This window comes from Sinocyclocheilus anshuiensis, unplaced genomic scaffold (genome assembly GCF_001515605.1).
Source record: "Sinocyclocheilus anshuiensis isolate Anshui unplaced genomic scaffold, SAMN03320099.WGS_v1.1 scaffold319, whole genome shotgun sequence".
NCBI lineage: Eukaryota > Metazoa > Chordata > Actinopteri > Cypriniformes > Cyprinidae > Sinocyclocheilus > Sinocyclocheilus anshuiensis.
In genome coordinates, this window is record NW_015552566.1 from 1885937 (window position 1) to 1909632 (window position 23696).

General features: G+C 35.4%; 1 protein-coding gene across 1 annotated transcript in view; it reads right to left on the minus strand.

Moving 5' to 3' along the window:
• Positions 1-2283: 2283 nt before the first annotated feature.
• Positions 2284-23696, minus strand: part of LOC107664904 (seizure protein 6-like) — a 128566-nt gene continuing 107153 nt past the window's right edge. Inside the window, exon 4 of the mRNA XM_016455588.1 lies at positions 2284-2529. Coding sequence (XP_016311074.1) covers positions 2284-2529 — 246 coding nt within the window. The remainder of the gene's footprint in view (positions 2530-23696) is intronic.

Genomic DNA, 23696 nt, shown 5'->3' on the forward strand with positions numbered 1-23696 from the left:
TTGAGACAGGACCGGTGTGTTAGAGGTATAGTAGAAAATAGCGTTGCTACAGACACATGACAAGAGATCAAAGTTAAATGCACTATAAAAGAGTTTGATGTGTTTCTACTCTAATGCTCACAACACAAAGCCTTGGAAAAAGCTAAGGCAATCAAATGGAGATACAGGCTCATCCATGTCGAAACAGCCAATTTTTTTTTTCTAGACATGTCTGACATGACCTTGTCAAAAAAAAATGATATTCGAACAAAAACATCCAGAAGTGTTATTCCATTACGAGTAGTTTTCTGAAAGTGAGGTGAAAGGAAGCAAGGAAAACTTAAATAAAGTGCAAAAATGCAAACAGAACCTGCATCTAACCTCAATGATTGCAGAAAATCAAGTGGACTATCATTTTATTTGGTAGCTCAATGAGGATCATTCTCTCTATAACCTCAATATGTTGAAGTACAAGGCTGTAGGTTTGGTTTTGACATCAGTAGGGAGATTCTAACCTCAAATTATTGAGATGCAACAAGTTTTTGGAAACAAAGTGAAATGACAGACATCCTCCAAAGTCATACTGCAGATTTGAGTGAAGAGGCCAAAATTTAATTCAATATTATAATTATTGTGAATTGTTTAAATGCTTTATTTATTATTCTATAAATTAATATTTGATTTATTATAAATATTATTAAAAGTTATACAAATTATACACTTTAAATCTAAAAACCTTAAAATCTGCTGTATATTCATGCTATTCGAATATGCACGTTTGGTATTAATATTTGGCTTCATTGCAGAGTTGTTATCATTAACTAAAACTATTAAAATATTTTTGGTAACTGAAATATGTAGCTAAAATAAAATGTAAATAAATTAGATGAAAAAATAAACCTTAAAAGACTAATGAAAAGTTAAAGTACTAAAATTACTAAAACTAAAGCTGAAATATACATAAAGCTAATAAATGAATAAATTAAAACTAAATAAAAAATAATAAAAATGACACAAAGCAAAATGACTCAAACTGAAAATACAAAAATAAAATAAAATCTAATTTAAAATATTAATAAATACTAAAATAATATAAAAATAATACTAAAATAACATTACTTCATTGATATTTGGCATTTATTTGGCATGTAATATCTTGACATGCTATATAAATATACATGAGATTTGGGAGTTTTGCCAAAAGGGAAAATAATTATGGTCAGGTTCTGATCACTATCTTTATTATCCGAAAAAGAGCAGTATGAACATTCTGTTAAACTACTTCTTTTGTCATCTACAAAAGAAAGTCACTCACACGGGTTCAAAATGACAACAGGTTGAGTAAATATAGTAATCATATCATTTTTGTTCATCCCTAAATCTACAGCCATTCTGCACCATATATTTACACTAGATCTCAATCCCTGTTTGATTCCTTTCCTTCCTTGTTAGCCATTATATCAATGTCAAGGCGAGTGTAAACCCAGTGGCAAAATTAGCTGCTCTTGCGTGTGCACATCCACCCAACATAACAGCTGGAGAACATTAAATTGAACCGGAAACAGGGGGAGCAGGGCCTTCGGAGCGAAGTAATTGGAAGTTTTGTAAAGAAACAGAGAGACTTTATGAAATATGTGCTGTCTGGCTCCTGCGGATGATTGCTATAAGTCAAATAGAGGGAATGTACGGCTTCTTTTCTAAGAAAGCTGAACACCACTGATTACCCCCCACACACTCATAAAGACAGAGAGAGAGACAGAAAGAGGGGGTGGAGTGTAAACGACTTTCTTATTCAAAGGGCATATTAAGGATGTGCAAAAAATGATATTACTCCACTACAAACCCGCCACAGTTCATTAGCTCACAGAAACAAAAGAATTTGCCTGTATACAGTCATTTGTCATTTTATCGCCCTGCGTAACAAACGAGAAAGCGGTGCTGTGCGGGGCAGGGCACATCAGCGCTCCGTAACCTTTTCTGTTGTGCCAATCTCCCCTTGATGACTCTGTTATAAGACTATTAGCAGAGAATTATCCAAGTCATTCTCTGATGTAATTATGCGGCCTATTGACAGCAGCTGTCATTTTCAGGCTAACATGAGCATATTATGCTGACATGAGATAACAAGGAGTGTTTCCCCTTCAGTGCACAGAGAGTCTCTCCTAATAGAAAGCAATGATTGAGAGCTCCCTACTCCCAGAGTCCTAATCGTTCGTGCCAATCTAATCAGTAAGTGTACACTCATAAACAGGTTTGTCTAGAGCGCTGGATCCATGCCAGCCGGAGACACTGGCACAAGTGCAATTAGCAGGGAAGTAGATGAAGCAGATGTTTAGAGGTTGACACGTAGGACGGCTCACCTTGGTAACGCAGCAGCAAGGAGCTGGACTGCGGCTGCCGGCTGCGGAAGTGGATGGAGATTTGGTTGCTCCAGCTGCGTACCACCAGACCTTTCAGTAAGATGGACTCGTTGGCCAGGACAGAAGGTTCCCGGCCGGCCAGGTCTTCAAATCTGACCACGTCGCCCTCGGCCAGACTCACGTTCATCACCTTAATGTTATGAGAGATAAGAAGAAAGAAAGCAGAGACAAGGTTAAAGAACATATGAAAACTAAGTGAGCTTTGTAGCTTTTAACTTATCGTAGCAATAGGTGTTTCTTCAGCTATGGGCCATGTAGACGCTTTTCCAGCTCTTCCAACAGCGGACATACAAACATCAAAAGGGAATTGTCTTTTTTTTTTTTTTTTCCCCTGAAAGTCATGAATATTCCCACCGCAGTGTTATTTCTACCATTTCTAAATCTGGGATGGACATTACAGTGATGGACAAAACATTTTTGGAAAAAAATGGTAGACTCCGTTGTCTTGCTATGACTAATTCCATAGCTAGCATTTCAAATATCTGGTATTGTTAGTTAGTAGTTAGTAGTAGTAGTTAGTTAGTATAGTATTGTTAACTAATTGCCATCCATCTTCATTGTCTGATAAAGAGCAACATGAACATTCTGATAAAACTCTTCTTTTTTGTTCTACAGAAGAAAGAAAGTCATGTGGGTTCAGAACGACAATAGCTTGAGTAAATCATATAATTGAATTATAATTATATTATTATTATTATTATTTATATAATTTTTTGTCCATACCCAAATGTTATGTATCTAGTGTTGTTATTGTTATTTTTTTAAAATGTTGCTTTCATTAATTGAAATAAAAAAGCTGAAATAAAATCAAATAAAAAATATATAAATATTAGGTAAAAAGAAAAACTTAAAAACTTCACACAAAATTGCCTTCAGATGTTGTCCTGGCAAATAACTGAAATAAAATGCTTCAGTTGAAATATAAAAATGACTAAAATTAAAACTGAAATAAAAATAAAGCTACAAAAAACGTAAAAGTAAAGTACAAAACACAAAAAAGTAATACAAATAACAAAAAACAAAATTACAAAAAATTATTTAAAAAACAACTAAATGCTAATTCAAAATAAATACTATAATAGTATATAAACAATACTAAAATATCACCATCATCTTAAATGCAGCAAGAATCATAATATTTTCACACTATTTGATACAATTACAGCTTGATTGGAAATGCTGAAAAATTACGGGCTGACTAACAATATTTATTTCAATTTTTCTTCTTGCATCTTATTTTAGACTGTTGTCTCACTGGTACACAAGTATACTAACTCAGAGGAAAAAAATATTAGGGCCTAAACTGTTCAGTGTGGTGGAAATGACACAACACATAGAAATAATTCTATTTAACTTTTTTTTTAAACTTGTAATATTAAAATATGTATTTAATATTAAAATGTAATATTAAAATAACATTTTATAGAATTATAGGTTTTATATATATAAAAATATTAAAATTAAAATTAAAATCTCCAGCAATGTAAAAGTGCCTCCCCCCACTGTTTCAAACGTGACTCATGCAATCAGAAGCACTTAAGTAATTTAATAGGGTCTTTAAATACTCTTAGTGTAGGAGTGTTTAAAAGTGGAAAAGTTTGGACAATACACAAAACCAGAAGGACAGATTGATGTGTTTTTGGATATGCAGAGGTGGCAGTGGGGTGACACATTCTGCCACACAGAGTGCACTCATAATACTGTTGGCCTGTCTGTCTGCCAAGCTGCATGGTAATTGCAGCACGGGCAATCTCCTGTCTGCTGAAGCCAGCATGCATATCCTCACCTGTCACTAATAGAAAGCCACAGCCGCCCATTAGTTCTCGTTCTGCCCGTCTAACGCTTTAGACAACACACGCAACAACTGCATGAGCCAATATCCAATACTGCAGCGTGGGTGGAAGTCGTGACATGGAGCGAAGTAAAATAGTGGGAGTCTGAGGAATAATTACAATCATGCTGAACAAAAAAGTCAGACCTATTCAACTAGCGTGCCGTCGCAAAACTGTGCCATTGTGGCTGATCTGGGATCAGTTGGGCTGTGCCCTTTGCGCTCCTCTCAGGTAATGAAAGCGTATTTAATCAGATGCAGGCAAATGAGTCTGACCTAAGGAGGGACCTTGCCTAGACGCGGACGTGACGACAGGTTAATGAGGCCTCGCACACATCGCCCTCAATCTAGACACCCGTAACTCCTCACGACAGGAAGACACCTTAAACTCTCAGCTCAAATTAATACCACTGTCTGCAGTCTACCATCAGGAAAGTTTTACAAAAAGCACATTTAAATTCGTCCACTACAAACGATGAGGATTGAATTTAAATAGGAATTGTGGAAACGCTCTTAGAGGCCCCTGAGTGCTGTGAAGGCAACAGGTGACAACCTGATGATGTGTACTACAGAATAAATTCACGCTTAATAAAGCCGGAGCTGCAATGTGCTGAAGCAGTCTATAAAACAAAAGTGCATTACAAAGTAATCACATTACACTAAAAGCCCTCGGATAATAAAATGTTTCCAGAATATTGCTCGCCATAATCCAATTTGCGTTGGCACCGGGCCCGACTGTCTACCCCAGGCATGTAATCCCTCGCAGAAACACAACTGTCAGTCAGATGCAGACGTTGGCGTGTAAATGTGCAGCCGCTGTGTCATTCAGGGTCAGTGTTGATTAAAATGCTTGCCGCTTTTTACACAGAGCACAACAGACAGGTTCAGAATAAAGGGAAATTACGTCAATTAACGCTCCCAGCCTGCCCAGAGTAATGTTTTTGAAAGAAATGCCTAATGCTCACCAAGGCTGCATTTATTTGATCAGACATACAGTAAAACAATAATATTGTGAAATTGTGAATACTTTTTTTATATTATGAATATATATTATTCAAATTTAAAATAGCTGTTTTCTATTTTAATATATTTTAAAATGTACTTTATTCCTGTGATGGCAAAGCTGAATTTTCAGCAGCCATTTTTCCAGTCTTCAGAAACTGTCATTTTTTTCAGGATCCTTTGATGAATAGAATGTTTGAAAGCATTTATTTAAATAAACATGAAATTTCAAAAAAAATATTCATAAATTTATTTAAATAAACTTATTTTCTATATTTTATTTTATATTTGACAAATGTTGATATATGTAAAGGTTGGTGGGAGAAACTACAGTGGAGAAAAGCATGCATCAAAATTTGTAACTGAATCAAGGCTCATACCTCACATACCTCGAAAGTTTCTGTGATTTTCTAGCACAACACCTCAGACAGGTTGTCAGGGACCAAAAGAGTGTTGCTGCATTAAAACCAGTTGCTCAGCGTGGTTCTACACACCATGCGGATTAATGTAAATATAGTTGTCACTACCTGAATTTTTGGGGGAATAAACTTGTATTTAGAATGCATTGTCACTCCTGTAAACAACTGAACTTAGCGTGTGGAGTGGGATTTAGGATTCAGCAGAGGAGTGACAATGCGGAGTGTGTACATGGCCTAAGAGAGACATACTGATACAGTCACTGTATCAGCACTCTGAGGGCAGGCGGATGGTTAATTAATCTGGAAATGCATGCTGTGTCACATTAACAGAGAATTAGCAGAAAACCCCTCCAGCTATGTCTGAGTTTAAAAAAGGGCTCCTTCTCTCCTGCCTTCCTGTGCTGCGTTGAATCTGATTTCCTGTTTACAGCAATAAAGAATTCAGAATAATTGAGGTGACACCTCATAAATAAACAAGCTTAATTTGCAGGTGATATGAGTCACCTTTTCAGATCTGAGTGAGAGAAACAAAGCAAAGAAAGGGACAGAGTCAGAGCCGTGGTGTAGTGGGTCAGGAAATCCTGTGGTGCTCACAGGGTTCATATTCTGATTCTTTGCAACTGTCCTAACAAAAAATAAAATAAAAATAAAGGCCAAAAGCCCATAAACAAACAAAACATAAAGTAAGAGATAAGATAAAGGGATAGAAAGAGTGAAGGAAAGAAGAGTGATGTCCATGTGCTCAGCTCTTTTAGTAGGTGTGCGTCCAGCAGTGCTTCTTTAATCATCTCTGATGCCTCAAAGCTAATGAGAGCACAGGCTTTTTCTCTGTTCTCCAACATGGCCTATCTTTCTGTCTCCGACACGCATGACCCCTCTCTAGTACAGTGTAAATACCTGATTTACAAATAAATACCAGACAGATACCAGGTCAAAGACCATTCTTTCAAACAGGTGCCTTTTCCAGTCAGCCCCTCCTGACTTCAACTTGTCCTTGAAAAGACAATATCCTGAAAGGCCAATAACGAAGGCACACAACTTTCATCATGAATAATATAGTGTAATAAGATACATGTAATAAGATTCTGAAGAAAAAATTATATGAATAAATTAATTAATTCTATTGCATTATATAGTGTAAATAAATTGCATATATGTGACCCAGGACCACAAAACCAGTTAAATTGAGATACATTATCTGAAAGTTGAATAAATAAGCTTTCCATTGATGTATGGTTTGTTAGGATAGGACAATATTTGGCCGAGAAAATACTATTTGAAAATCTGGAATCTGAGGGTGCAGAATATTGATAAAATCGCCTTTAAAGTTGTTCAAATGAAGTTCTTAGAAATGCATATTACTAATCAAAAATTAAGTTTTGATATACTTACAGTAGGAAATTTACTAAATGTCTTCATGGAACATGATCTTTACTTAATATCCTTATGATTTTTGGCATAAAAGAAAAATGTATAATTTTGACCCATACAGTGTATTGTTGGCTATTGCTACAAATATACCCATGCGACTTAAGACTGTTTTTTTGGTCCAGGGTCACATATGTATAAATACATTTGTGATACATTTTAAGGTTCTTCAAATGTATTAATTATATTTACATCAATTAATTATATTTATGCTACAAAAGATTAGGATTTTGAATAAATGTTACTCTTCTGACCTTAATTCACTAAAAAAAAAATTAATCACAAATGTATTACGCAGCACAACTGTTTTCAACACTGAAAATAATCAAATCAGCATATTAGAATGATTTCTGAAGGATCATTTGTCACTGAAGCCTGGAGTAATGGCTGCTAAAAATTCAGCTTTGCATCACAGAATTAAATTACATTAAAATAGAAAACAGTTATTTTAAATTGTAATAATTTTTCCACAATATTTCAGCTTTTACTGTATTTTTAACCAAATAAATGCAGCCTAGGTGAGCATAAGATATTTTAAAAACATCTTTAATAATTCTACTGACCCTAAACATTTGAACAGTAATGTATCTAGAATATAACAAAAATGTAATAATAGTAATGAAAAAAGATACTGGATTTTTGTTGATGTTGTCAGATATAACTTGAACACATATTAAAAGTTGCCAATAACTATTAATTATTAGTCATTTTGTAGACATAAAGGACCAGAAATAACACCAATACTGAAACTCTAAAACTCACCAACTGCTCAAGCTTTTCAGTGCTCAAGCAACTCACTGCAACTCCCCACATCCAGGTGTGCCACTACAAAAGATGCCACGCTACAGATGTCAAGCTACAACAAATGCCACAGTGAGGAATTTCTCAACTGACAGTCTCAGTACAGTGTGTGGCATTCACTTCTATGCACATCACTGCTTATGTGGGTCACACACGCCTCAAGCTCTCCCTACATGAAGGACAGCAGATGACAATACTGATCTGATATAGAGTGGTCACCAACTGCGCTCTCTCTCTCTCTCCCATTGCCAAGCAAGTTAGTACTACTATGAACCCATCAGAGTTTATAACAGCAGAGCTTGATGTGGATTGTTTGGATTTGATTGATGTGTTTGTGTATCCGGCGAATTCTCATGGAGATTCTCTTTTATGCAAATCCAAGTCACGTAAAAGTCGAACAGTCCCTCGTGTCACTGTACAAGAATAGAAAAAGCCCAAAAGCCTTGCTCTTTCTTTCTGTTTCTGCTGCATTCTTCTCTTGCATTCCCATGGCTCCATTTCTCTGGGATAACAGGAAGGATCGAAATCTCCTCTAATTAGCAGGGTCCATTCCTCTGGAGCCGAGAGAGACGGGTTGGAAAGGGAACGCTCTTGTAGTTGGGCTGCTAATTAGAGCCTGTAATTAAGAGCAAACAGGAAATGATGTAGCACTCGTACACCGGTAGAGATCTGGGCCATAGGTGCGGATGAGTTGAAACAGGCAGGAGAGACACAGGGTCATCTGGAGAGATCAGGGCGCTGGTGCTATATTTAGGAGTGCCTCGAGTGTAGAAGAGGAGATGAAGAGACCCATCTGTGCCATCTGGAGGGGCCATACCTAGGCAATCCATCTGACAGCCATGCGAAAATTCGCAGATGGACTCCGGCTCTGATGGCCCTTATCTTGCTCACCTCTCCCCTCGCATATTACCCAAGGAAGATGAGCCTCGCCCGGCATGCGGACCATTGTGCCACAAATGATCAGACACGTCCTCCACGTGTCATTTGCGTGACCTTCCTCGCTGAAGCGCCGTATCGCCGCAGACCTGAAGCCGGTGACGAGATAAAGAGGAACCCTGAGATTAACTCTCACTGAGAGGCTGAGACTTTTGTCACGCCGTACAAAGACGACACTCATTATTTTCTATTCTATTTGAGCACCTGAATAATCCACTATGAATAGGCCCTGTGAATACTGATATTCTTCACAAGATGTAAGGACAGACTGAGCACAGAAACGCTCTCATTACCTGTAGGAAAGAAATGTCACAAATGACATCTCTTTAATGTCTCAATTGTTTCTCCTAGACAGAAACAGGATTTAATAGAGAGCAAATGAGACTTGCGTAAATCTCCTGCTTCTTAGAGTAAAAGAGTACAGTCTCAAATGCATCTTCTCTACCATTATCGTGTCAAAAAGAGTGAATGTGATATTAGAAAGACAATATGTGTATTCCAAATTAAATAATCTGTCTATAGATATCTTAACCTGTACATATTTTTCTTCTGTGGAACATAAAAGAAGATATTTTGAGAATATTTTGTCAATACAATGTATATGTGTGTGTGTGTGTGTTTCAAAGAAAAAAGTAAAAACTATGGCTGTAGATATGATAACAGAATAAAATAATTGCCATTATACTCATGATTTCCAACCAGTTTTTAATATCAAAACTGAAAAACGTTAAAAATCATTGTGCTAACATACTTAAGTAATACACTTTGTAACCTTCTTTTGTAGCCTGTCTCGGACCTAGGTTTCAAAGTCTCTGTTATAGAGTTTTAACACCAAATTCAACACCAAAAGTTAAGTTTAATATTAAAAGCCAGGCATTTCAATCATCCATCTTCCATCATTCAATCAACCATCTTTACATATCCGGAGAAACAACTGGGACAAAGTTGATTTTTAAATGTAGCACTTAAAAAAAATAATTCATTAAAGTTGTGATGAAATAGAAGTAACAACAGATTTTTTCTTCCGTATTGTGTCAAAAAAGCAAAAAATTACAGGGCAGAGTTTTGTTCTATACATTAGTTTTTTGTGTGGATTTTGAGATGTATGGATGGGTTTTTGAGATTTTGGGCATTGCACTAAAATATGGCAACAGATGAATGCGAATAAATTTATGAATTTATCACAGTGAGCTCAATAACAAGCATTTAGATAATAGAGTGAATTTTCATGTCGTGCCGACTTTAAGTCTCCCGAGCTACGAAGGAGCATCCACTATCCAATAATATTTCCCTATAGGTACTACCGCTGCAATAACCCAACCTGCATCAAATTCAAATGCAAATGTGCAATACAGCTTGGTAACACATATGCCGTCACCTAATGCATTTCTTTGCTATGAAAAAAGAAAAGAGATTTTGGGCATTGCACTAAAATATGGCAACAGATGAATGCGAGTTTAAAATGGCTAAATTATTAGAGAAGTCCTTAATACCTCACCACAGAGAAGTCTGGCATTTTCAGCGGAAGATCAAGTTATTACAATTACAAATGACCAGCTAATTATATATATATATATGGTAACACATTTGCTGTCGCCTAATGCGTTTCTTTGCTATGAAAAAAGAAAACAGACTATATAAGCCATAACAGGCTTCTATTGTATTGACCATTCAGCCCTGCCACTATGGGTGTCTTCATGCTTGTAATATGTGCATCACACTTATGTCACAGGCTTTATCAGCATCCAATTACCCTGCTGTTGTTCTCAACATGTGGGAGGAACAAAGAGTCGTCGGGGGGGAATGACGCTGGCCTTCCTACCGACAGGGCATTCACACACTCTCCATGTCTGCGCTTATCTCGTTTTAACATTCACCTCAGCCAGTCTCTTTTTCATTATCACTACAATCCCCTTGCACGCCGCACCAGAAATTGGTTTTATGCGACGCGGCTGAATAACGGCAGGGAAATTGCAGAGGAAGGCAAATCTTGACAACATGAAAACAAGGGCAGGGTTATGGAAAAAAAATGAGTATAAATAAAGGGTGTGTAAAGGGTGGGTGGTCTATTATGGAAGTTGAATAATGATTTTAGAAACAGAAAGATGAAGGCAGAGTTCATTTAGATACAGTAGCAGAGTTGAGGATCTTTTCAATTAGAGATGGAGGAAATTTCTGATTCTGCTGTTGAAGTCGTCTCCGGAGACATTACTCAGCAAGAAAAGTAGTTCGCGCAGCAATTTTTCTTTCATTTAAAAATATTTTCCCTCTAAAGTTTCCCTGAAGATTAATCATCCTCTTATCGTTTTGCTCCAGGTGCTTCATTTATTCAAAACAACCATAGTGTGATTTGGGTTAATTAAGCTGATATAAACACAAGGACAGAATTTCATCGTCGGCATCCTTTTCCTTCTGTTCACGCCTGTGCTGCCCGTCATTTCGCCACAAAATAAGGGAACGAAACAAAACAATCTCAATATTACGATATTTTTCAGCTTCGTGTCAAGAACAATTGTCAAAAACCAAGCACATTCTGACAGTCACTTTCAAAAGGCACAAAGAAAATCCACTGAAATGTGCTGCTTGCATTATTCCCAACATATCAATTAAAGATTCTTCTTGTTTCCATTAAGAAACCATTAAAATCCATATTGAACATGCAACACACATCAGTCACTCCTCTTTTGTTTATGCAATCTACAAGACAAATAGTCAGAGCGTCTCACAAAGACAAGTCAAAGCTGACATTTCACTGAAATATTGATTCTCTTTCTCCATTAGGTTTGTCTGCCTGAGCGAAAAGGGAATATTTATAATAATGACACTAGCTAGAGCACTGTCATCTGTTCTTCTTACCAAATGTGTTGAGAAAAGCTTCAGAAGCTATCTGTCAGTTCATTTGAATCAAGTGGCCAGTCCCTAGCGTGTTGTTATTTGTGGTAGCAATGGTTATGTCTGAACAGCATCTGTCTAACTTTGTTTCACCCTCATTTCAATTATATTTTAATAAGTTGTGAATAAATAAATTAAATAAAAACTGAGAGTCTAATACTCCTAGCTTCATTCATTGGAGAAGACAGAAAAGTACACAAACTTCTCTAGGCCTAACAATAGTAAACATCAGCTTTAGATAAAGCTCACATTGAGTCCTGGATGTTTGGTCTGGGCTTCCTGATGATAACAGGAAGGACCAATAGACACATTGATGAAAAGAGTGGCGTGCAATGAAAAATACCTGGTGGGACTGTTGTGATACTCTTCAGAAAAACAAAATCTAATCTCCAAACAAATTTCACATTGATCCTACGGAACAAGGTACCAATCTGACTTGACAATCTGCACTAAACGTCACTAGAATGCAATCAATCCTCTGTTGTACTTAATCCAAGACAAGCAGTCGGCAAGCTGTGCAAATTCACCAACCATCCTCCCCACAAAAAGTAATTCACAAAACCACAGACCAGAACCTAGCATTAAGCAAAATGATATATTAATGTACATCTTATATGGCATATATTACATGATAACATTCATTTTTTAAAGAAATGAATACTTTTATTCAGCAAGGATGCATTAAATCAAAAGTGAAAATAAAGGCCTTTACATTGTTACCAAACAGTTATATTTGAAGTGTTCTTTTCAACAAAGAGAAAATGTTCTCTCAGGTTCCTCAAAAATATTAAGCAGCACTGTTTTCAACAGGTAATAAATGTTAGAATGATTTCTGAATGATTATTTGACACAGAAGGCTGGAGTAATGAAAATTCAGCTTTGCCATCACAGAAATAAATGACATTTGTAAACATATTAATATAGAAAACAGTTATTTTAAATTGTAATAATATTTCACAATATTACCGTTTTGCTCTATTTTTAATTAAATAAATACAGCTTTTGCAAGCATAAGAACCTTTCAAAAACAATAAAATTACTGACTCAAACTTTCAAACACACAGTCTATTGTGCATCTTTTAAAATTTTTTTTCAAAACTTTTTATTACAAATTATATCATCAGCATTGTAATTTGAGTGAGATACTGGAAAAAAAAAGTAAAATAAAAAAGTGACCAAGTGTAGAATCATTTCATTTTACATTCCCTATTATCTATGGTTTCATTCTGTTTGTTTGTATAATGCAGCATTTATTGTACCAAACTAAATTAACCCCATTACGGCTTGTAACATACCTTTAAAATAAATAAAATACATTATTCAGTCTAAAATTCAGTCTCTAACTGTCACTTACAAGACATTCAGTCTTCAGTATTCAGATTTATACAAACACGTAGGGCTCATCAGTCTTCATTGTATCTTTCTCCCATTCCTTTTCATTAACCAAAAGCCTAAGAGTTTCTTTTTGTAAAATGGATTGAATAATGAACCGATGTCCCATTTCTCTTTCTCGCTTTTGCACTTCTTCCTTCTTGTCTAAATTTCCTCTCACTGAGCAATTCACTGTCTGTGGCTGAGTGAACATGCCTAGATGTGCATTTTAAAGGGTGCAGAAAATTGAGGCTGAAATCTTCCAAAAGGTGACCTTGGAGTCCGGGGGCAGAGTGAGGCGAGAGAGGGGGAGAGCCCTCGCAACAGAATAAATCAAAGGGAGCTGAGAGGGCTGCAGAGAGCTGATAGCTGACCTGCCGAGGCCAAATCACCACAAAAAAAACCCCACATACACACACATACGCACGGACACAAACACACTCACACCTGAAAAGCTTCTAAAGTACAGCGCTGAACTCTCCACATCTAAAAACCCTGCCTCAGCCGCCCTGGACAACCTTCAAATCCCTCACAACAATAACACGCTACAAAAGACACCTGCAAGAGAGGCTGCAGGCCTGATGATGAGTAATGGACTCCCTCATCTCGCTCTTCATATTACTCTTTCTATATCTCTCTCACTCTGTCTTTTTACTTCTCACTCGCTCCATTTCTATTTCTCTCTCTAGACTGAAGTAGCTTTATTGACATGGTAACAAAGCTTCACATTCCCAATGCATTAGTAATATTATACATACATACACTCTAAAAAATGCTGGGTTATTTCAACCCAATGTTGGGTCAAATATGGACTAACCCAACTGTTGGGTTACATTTTGGTTACATTTTTAAATTAACTTTTTAACCCAACAGTTGGGTTAGTCCATATTTGACCCAACATTGGGTTGAAACAACCCAGCATTTTTTAGAGTGTACTCTTTCGCTTTCTCAGACGAGAGAAAATACAAGACAAACCAAACCAAAACAAAACAAAACAAATATTGCAAAATTTGAGCTTGAATAGTGTAAAGCTATTATTCTAAAATAACATCAGTGGATAAAGTTTCTTGAAGGTTGTAGTGTCTCTATTCATTTATAATATGTGCAAGATCTGTCTAAAAATCAGCCCAAATGAGTCAAACTGATGGAAATGGATTGACTATACTTAGACATAACAACATTCATAGAATAATGATGTTTGAATTTAAATAAATTAGAAATGAACTTGAAATAAGCATGAAATGCTTTATAAAACTATCATACAGGACAGAAACCATAAAAATGGCTTTTGTCTCCTTATTTCAGAAAAATAATACTTCTTAATAATAATAAATACATTTAAAACAATTTATATTTAAATTACATATATTTGTGTGTTTGTGTACACTTTTGAATAAAACTTCCAAAAATAAATTAATAAATAATAAGATTTTTTATTTACTACTACACAGATATTTGTGTAAATACATACTAAGCATTCATTTTTTATTTCTTTTATGTCTGTCTCATATATAAATATATAGTTTATTAATGTAAATATACACTTCTATTACACATACACTCTTAAAAATAAAGTTTTTTTATTGGCATCAGTGGTTCTATGAAGAACATTGAACATCCACAGAACCTTTCAAATGCAGAAAAGGTTCTTTATCTTATAGGAACTGTTCACTTCAAGGTTCTTTTGGGAACCAAAAATGGTTCTTCTATGGCATCACTGCAAATACACCCTTTTGGAATCTTTATTTTAAAGAGTGTAGTCAAGTTTATTTTGAATGCGATTTCCAAAAATAAATGAATGCATAAAAAGTAAACAATTAAATTACATACCTATCAGTAGACTATTTTTGTAAATATCTAAAAAGCTTTTACAAAGCATTTTTTCATTTGCTCATGTCTGATCTCATACTGTATGTATATATATATATATATATATATATATATATAAATATTAATTCATGTAAATATACACTTCTCCTAGACATAGTCAAGTGTATTTTGATTGCAGTTTCCAAAAATAAATGAATACATAAAGAGTAAACAATTAAATTACATAATTACTATTTGTGTAAATATATATGCTTTTATAAAGCATTTTTCCCTTTCATTTTTATATTAAAGCATTTTGATCTCATACTGTATGTATATATATATATATATATATATATACTGTAGTAAATATTAATTCATGTAAATATACACTTCTCCTAGACATAGTCAAGTGTATTTTGATTGCAGTTTCCAAAAATAAATGAATACATAAAGAGTAAACAATTAAATTACATAATTACTATTTGTGTAAATATATATGCTTTTATAAAGCATTTTTCCCTTTCATTTTTATATTAAAGCATTTTTATAAAGCTCATGTCTGATCTCATATTGAGAACTAAGTGAGTAGGACCGCCAGCGGTGCCCCTTCAAAGAAAACTGTGCATTACGCCCCCGCTCTCTACCTCTTTTTCTCACTCTATCCATCTCTCTCCCTCCCACTATACACTATATATTCAGTTTAACATATTGTCTATCTCTCTCGCCCTCGCTCTCACTATATCCTGCATTTGGTCTGACAGTAGGGACTTGCAGGGGGAGGCAGTGCCATGGCCCGGTGGCACGAGGTGGAGCTGGTATGGAGCAGAGCCAGAACTCACAGCTGCTTCATGGGCTGCAGAGATTAGATCCATTTAATGAAACCAGATCTGAGTCAGACACTGAGCTGATATGACAGACGCCCGATGTCCCCTGCCAACTCATCCCTATAAATCTATCATCAAAGAGCAGACAAGTGGGTCAGTGGTGAGTGTGACGACTGGAATGGGAAGCTGCAGCGAACCCTTCAGAGCTGGAGGCCAGATTTATGTACTTTCATGTGACTTTGTAAACTATCAATTCTCATTTAGGCATCACAGCAGATATAGATCTGTTATAGAAATGTCACCTTTTGCCAAGGTTGTATCTAATATTGAGGTCTATATGTATGCTTTCTAAATGCTATATTCTACATACTTTTTAAAAATTCTGCTAATTCAAATATACTTCAGTTGTTATTAACAGTATCAAATACCTATTTTAAAGTTATAAAGGTTTAAAGATTTAAAAATGAAAATTCTGTTATCATTTACTCACCCTGTATGAGTTTCTTTCTTCTGTTGAACACAAAAGAAGATATTTTGGTGAATGTTGTTATTCAAACAGTTGTGGGTGACCATTGACTTCCATAGTATGTAGAAAAAAACAAAAACAACAACAACAACTATAGATGTCAATGGTTACCGTCAACTGTTTGGTTACACACATTCTTCAACATTTCTTCTTTTGTTCTCAACAGAAGAAAGAAACTCTTACAGGCTTATAATAAGAGGTGGATGAGTAATGAAGGCAGAATTTTCTATATTTTTAAAGAACTATCCCTTTAATTGTCTAATGTAAGTGCTTTCATTTTGATTACTTTCCAAAAAAAAAAAAATACAGTTTTGTTGGTCTTGTGCCTACAACCAAACCCAACTGTGCCAACCTTCAGAAAAACAGCATGACTGAGAGAGTGACATTGCATACAACAGTTTAGTATACAAGAAATTAATTAACTTACATTTTAGATGCAGTATTCATTCCTTGTTTCCACCAGCATAAATAGTTCCAGACTTTCATAAATAGATTTTGAGCAACACACAATAGCAGCATTTACTTCCTGAATGAATCAGCACTGTTAAACGAATCGTCTGAGTGAATGATTCAATGATTTGTTTATAAAGATAGTCAATGAATTCACGGACAGCATAACTAGCATGCTACTCTTATTATCTCTGCCATTGAAATATATGGTAAATGTAGTAAGAGTGGTATGCTAGTATGCTGTTCCAAATCCACTAAGTCACTTATTTTGTGCTTCTGAATGAGAACGTGCTTTTGAACAAATTGATTGAAAATAAGATTCATGACTTACTCATAAATATAGTTACTTGTTTTTACCTTCTGGCATAATGATGTAACCTGCAGAAAGAGTTATTGAAAAATCCTCACCACTAGTGCACAGAGTCTGAGGCGCACTGATTATGTTTGATTATTTTTCAAAGAAATAATAATAAGATTATGCCAAACAACTTTTTGATCATTTTTTTATACATCTTCTTCATTGTTGCCCCCCCCCCAAAAAAAAGTATATACATATATATATATATTGATATTTATACATATACTGAAAGCTGAATAAATAAGCTTTCCATTGATGTATGGTTTGTTATAGGACAATATTTGGCCGAGATACAACTATTTGAATATCTGGAATCTGAGGCTGCAAAAAAAAAAATAAAATAAATAAATCCAAATATTGAGAAAATCACCTTTAAAGTTGCATGCATATTACTAATCAAAAATTAAGTGTTGATATATTTACGGTAGGAAATTTACAAAATATCTTCATGGAACATGATCTTTACTTAATATCCTAATGATTTTTGGCATAAAAGTAAAATCGATCATTTTGACTCATACAATGTATTATTGGCTATTGCTACAAATAAACACGTGCTACTTATGACTGGTTTTATGGTCCAGAGTCACACACACACACACACACACTCACACATATATATATATATATATAGTTTTTTCTAGTCACTGTATGTATGAACAGCATTTTTCAAATATTTCTGAATAAATTAATAGATTATAAATGAGCTTCATGTCACTGACCCAAAAACAATTTGATCTCCTCCTCACCTCATTGCTTGCTATATGTGTGAAGGTTCATTAAACAATCCAATGAGCCAAAAAGATTTTAAATTTGTATTATTCAACATATCCATCATATAAATCATGATCAGAAGCGCAAACAGCAGCCGCTTCATTTAAACCTCCAGAACACAACAGCAATAGCTCTCTCTAACAGTTGTCGTATATGATTTTAGGGTAAAGCAAAGTGGTGTCGACAGCAGCGTTCTCTCTTTGAGCAAAAATGGCACTGAAGCAGTGTCAGAAAGGATTACGCGCGGGAGAACTCGCCCTTGGTGGCCAGCGACCTTCAGGAAGGGCGGGGGGAGAGACGCGGCCTGATGTTTAGGAGAACGAAGTGCATGTAAAAGCCTTTGGGCTCAGACAGGAAAGGTGGAAGTCTACAGTCATCACCATCATTCTGCGATTCTCACAGGTGTATCTGAGGAGATAAATGTCGAGCATGGTTCACGAGCACCTTTTAGAGCTTGTCTGTGCTTTTGCGTCCCCTGTGTGGTGTTATGACTGCATTATCATAATTTGATAATTGTGTTCTCTCAGCCTTTTGGAGCACTATTGCAAAGCCTTGCTAAAGCAAAAGAAGTGTAATCAAAGTACAACAGAAATGTAGCAACAGAGGACAGGCAGTGATTAAATGTGGTGAACGTAATAGTAAGAAAGAGAGAAAGAGAGAGAAATAATGAGAAAAAAAAGTATGCTTAAAGGGACAGAAAAGAAGATTCAATCACCATTTACTCACCCTCATGATGTTCCTTCTTCCTTGGAACGCAAAGGACAATTTAGAATAATTTCCTGGGTCATTTTTGCTACACAATTACAGCAATGTAATGGTGACTGAAGCTTTTAATCTTAAAAAATAACACAAAAGCACCATAAAAAGTATCATAAGCATAGTTCATATGAGTCATGCACTATATTCCAAGTCAAATCACAGATTTGTGAGATGAACAGTCTAAAATATGACGTTATTCACTGATTATTTTATCAACCGTAACTGGATTTAATCAGTTTGTTCTTGGGAATGACTCATTCAGTCTGATTTTGTGAATCAATTCATTTAAAAGATCCTATTTAAAAGAACCATTCTTTTAATAAAAATAGACATAGGTCAAATTGTCAATTAATAATTTCAAAATTACATTTTCGGTTTGTGCCTCACTCAAGGTTACTGTGAAACATAGTTTGAATCACTTCAACACATGTGAATCACTTTTATCATACTTTTACCATGTATTATGGAGCATTTTTCAATGCACTGTCCCTTTAAGATGAGTACCTACTTAGTGTCTCTGTTCTTGGCCCTGTACTCAGCAAAAGAAGCCCAGTCAGTTTGTTCTCACTTTAGAACAAACCATTGCCAGGTCTTGATGAAAAGTGTGTGGGAGAGCCGCACATGAATCACACATTTGGCTGTATTGACAGTGGAAGTGTATGAACATGCTTGATTCTTCCTTATGGTCAATATGTAACCCAATATGCAAGCCTTGTTCCAATGAATCATCCAACTCCATACTTCCCTTTAATTTTTCATCAAAACACACCCCTCGTTATCCAGCCTTTTTGCATTTATCGACAGGTGAGTACCAATTAAATTCTTTGGGTGTCTGAGCAGGCAGATAATGCCCTTTCAATCCCATTCTCCAGTCCCGTTCCCAGTTTCAAGGCCCCCTGTTCAATTGAATGCATTTCCAATTTTAGCCTCCCGTACTCAATCCACCAGGCCAGAAAGGTTTTAATAGGCATTGGGGAGAATTTGCTGGAAGGCAGCGCTGCTCACTACTGCCTGACTTTCATTCCATGGCCCTTTTCATTCTCCGCATGGAGGTGTACACTGAATGAGGGTGACATTAAAATGAGCCGAACAAGATGGCTGCAGCTAAAATGCTGTTGTTTGCATGCACGTTATATCTCACGGCCCTGGTCAGGGGGTACGGAATGAAAACGTTTTTTTGAGTAGATGACAGGGGAATTAAAATACATAGTGAACTGATAGGGACTGGGTGAGGTTTGGATTGATGACACTCTTGAGTGTAAGACAAGAGTGACGCTTTGTAATGAGAAATCATCATCAGTCCGTCTGTCACCGTCTGTTCTCATCTATTAACAAAAACACATCAGTACACACGCTGGATACCATGGAAACAAGTGTGCAGGTCTAGGGTGGAAAGAAAAAAAAAAGCGAAAATGCAAAAAGAAGTGGAGGACATAAAAACAAAGAGAAAACAAAGAAATAAGGGCCAGAAGCCTTTACAGTACCTAAACAGGTACAGTAGAAAATTATAGAATAGAGATATACGTATGCATTTTTATAAAATATTTTATTTTTATATTCTACACTGTATTTACTATATATACTAAACCTATACTATATTTTTTATATTTTATAATATAGCTATATTATTTTTGATCCATGATCCTGCAATCTGATTTTTATCAATGTTGAAAATGTTTTTGCTGCTTAATATTTTTATGGAAACTGTGATAGACTGCTATTCAAAAGTTTTGGGTAAGTATGATTAAAAAATAAAAAATAAATAAATTCGTAATTCACCTAAGGATGCTTTAAATTGATCAAAAGTGACAGAAATGTTTTGTAACATTATAAATGTCTTTACTATTTCAAATAAATGTTGTACAATTAAGTTTATATCCTGAAAAATGTACAGGGTTTTCACAAAAATAATAAGCAGCAAAAACAGTTTTCAACATAATAAGAAGAAACATTATTAATAATCATTAAGGATCATGTGACACTGAAGACTGGAGTAATGGCTACGTTTATTTTATAAGTTATTTTAAATTGTAATAATATTTCACAATATTATTCTTATTGTATTTTGATCAAATAAATGCAGCCTTGGTAAGCATAAAATACTTTTTCAAATACATTTAAAAAAATCTTAATTATTCCAAACTTTTGGCCACCAGTGTATATAGATATAATCTTGAATCTTATAATGTAATTATTATAAATATATTATTATACATTGTCAATTTTAAAATGTTCAATTTAAGGATACCACAGCTAAATTGTCACGTTGGATAAAGCAATGCATTCAGGCTTACAAAACACCAAATCCACACTTCGTTTACTGAGCACCAAGTTGCTGAGTTTCCCATCTAAAGTGCAGATAAGGCACCCTGTTTGCTGATCACACCTCAGTAAGACGCCGCAAGAGACAAAGAAGCGCGAAACCCTCCACCCAGATGCTCACTCCTCAGATATCTGTGACGAAAAAGACAGATCCAATCAGTCAGAGATAACCGGTAGGACAGAAAAGCGCATCGTCAGGACAAACATAATTAGTCAAGAGGAGAACTGCACGGCGGTGCACTAACACCGGTTTCAAATAAGCCACGGGGCGGTGCGCCTTGAAATAAATGACGCTTGTGGGACGTTGCGCCCATGTGATTAGGCACGGCTGACTTTCACACTCTGGATCTGTAATTAATTCCGATGGACGCTGATAAATTAACTGAGTTCCCTCACTCAGGTGCCCTTGCATTCTAATGCATGAAGCTTATTGTACAATAGACGCCCTGCATTAATCAAGGGCAATGGGAAATGACATTGGTATAGACACTCAAGGGTGTCTCATGCCTGACATGTGATCCATGCAGTTACATGCACATGACTATCAGATTAGAATGACATGCCTCACATTCATTATTAGAGTTCATTTGGGGAAAAAATTATAATTTTACTTGATGCATTAAGTATAAATGGATTCTAATATCAAGTGCGTGACTTTGTTATTTTGCTATGATTATACGCTCATACCATTGAAACAACAAGCAAGGATAAGTAAAATCTAGTGGAATGCCTCTCTGGTTGCCTTGAAATCATAATCAGTGAGTCATTAAAATGTATATAAAGTGTTTAAAGAGCAAAATGGCAAATGCATCTACTCTAAATTCATCATTAGGTCTTAAACCAATTCTTTAACACTAAAAGAAGAGTCTTAATATTTATATTATTATGGTAATCGACTGGAATATGATACTTGCTAGTAGTTCTCTGGCTATGTTCAAAATGGAATACTATGGCTTACTATTTACTGAATACTGTGAAGTACACACTGTATAGTACATTAAAATAATATACATTAAAAAAAGCAGTCAGTAAGAAGTTGTGTCCAATCATTTTTGAAATAATCATATCTTAATCTTACTTTTTGTCAGCCAAATCAAATAATGAGTCAAGAAAGAGATTAAACATTAAAAAACAAAAAAACAAATGGAAATGGAAGTTTTCTGGCAGTATTATGGCAGTATGCAATTCCAAATATAGCATATAACAAATAACATTTGTTATTTGCAGTCACCCTAACTGTTTTGTTTGTGTTGTGTTATGTAACCCATGTTCTGAGTTTTTTGTAATACAATAATTTCAGCTGTTTCATTTTGCACATGTTTTTGTTTACTGTATATTTGACACTGCAGTTAAACAATTTTTTTTACTGTTTTTAATTGTCTTATTACTCAAAATATGCTTGTTTTATAAATTAACCCGTTTATTAGAACAAATGAAAAAATAATGTAGTTACAAAAGAATTATTAAAACCTAATTTAATTTATTTCAATAAAAGTGTGTTCATTAGCACATTATTTTCTGCTGTTGCATCAATAACTGAAATTAAGATTCATTAAATTTCACTAATGCTACTACTGAGTACTGAAATTCTGGTTTCGAAACAACCCTAACTCTAGACCATTTGATGAATTTGGGTCATTAGTAGATAATTTGCCGTTACATTTGGGAAAATGTGAATTATTTCATGGATAAGTTTTAAGAATGATAGCAGTCACAAAATCCTTTCAACTATATTATTGTACATTAATTCATTGTGTTCTCCTTCATGACACAGCGAAAGGTTTTCTGGCAGCTTTGAGGGGAACTGAGAAAATTAGGATAGTGGCCTTGTTATAACCTCATTCCACAGCTAAACCGCACTGTTCAAATTCAAATGAGTTTAGCACAAATCTCTCCTGGCTGGTTAAGGTCTTTACTTTTATGTCTTAAATCTACAAAAGATTAAGCCACATTGAAGTATCCCCTGAAAAGGATAGATTACTGGAATGGAAAGAAAGGAAGTCCTCTGCAAAACAACAGGATCTCATTTCTACACATACACACTTTAAACATCAGCGTTTAGTTCTGGCCACGAGCAGCGTCCCGTACAGGCAGCGCTACAAACTGTGTCAGCATAGAGGACAGGGCTCATGAAAACAAGTGACAGGCTATTAATAAAGCTTGACCATTAGCCCTCTAGTTATAAGTGAGCTGTGGAGGAGGGCAGATGAAATTGTGCTGTCTGTGGTTATTGATCCATGCTATTGAGGAGAATGATACTTCAAACACTGATGTGTGAGGTGAATTGGCTCAAAACCTCAGATGTACAGCACTGAGAGCAGCTTTGATCAGAGACCACTGAAATAGCTCCACTCAACATCCAAAAAAAAAAAAAGGGAAAAAAAGTGATTATTTAAGGATTTGCATCGTACATCTAGTGGATGAGGATCAAATTGAGAATCCAAATAAGAGACACCATGAAATTCACTCTAAAGTACTTTTTGGACACAATTTCACCGCAATATTCATCCACCTCCCAAAAATACATGTGGTTCATTTGAGTTTTTAAGCAAAAAGAAACATCTGTTGTCAGGGAGATAAAAGTCCTGAGATCATAATGAAAAAGAAATTCTTAAAATAAAGTTCCAAACGTAGGTTCGAGAAGAGCCTAATTATTCAGTTCTGTCAATCATCATTACGAGCCTATATAAGCAGCACTCATTGCACCGTCCCAGCATCAATTCTTCCAGCATCCCTCCACCTCTCCATCTCCTCCTCTATTTCTGTTATTCTCCCTCTAGGTAATACCACAA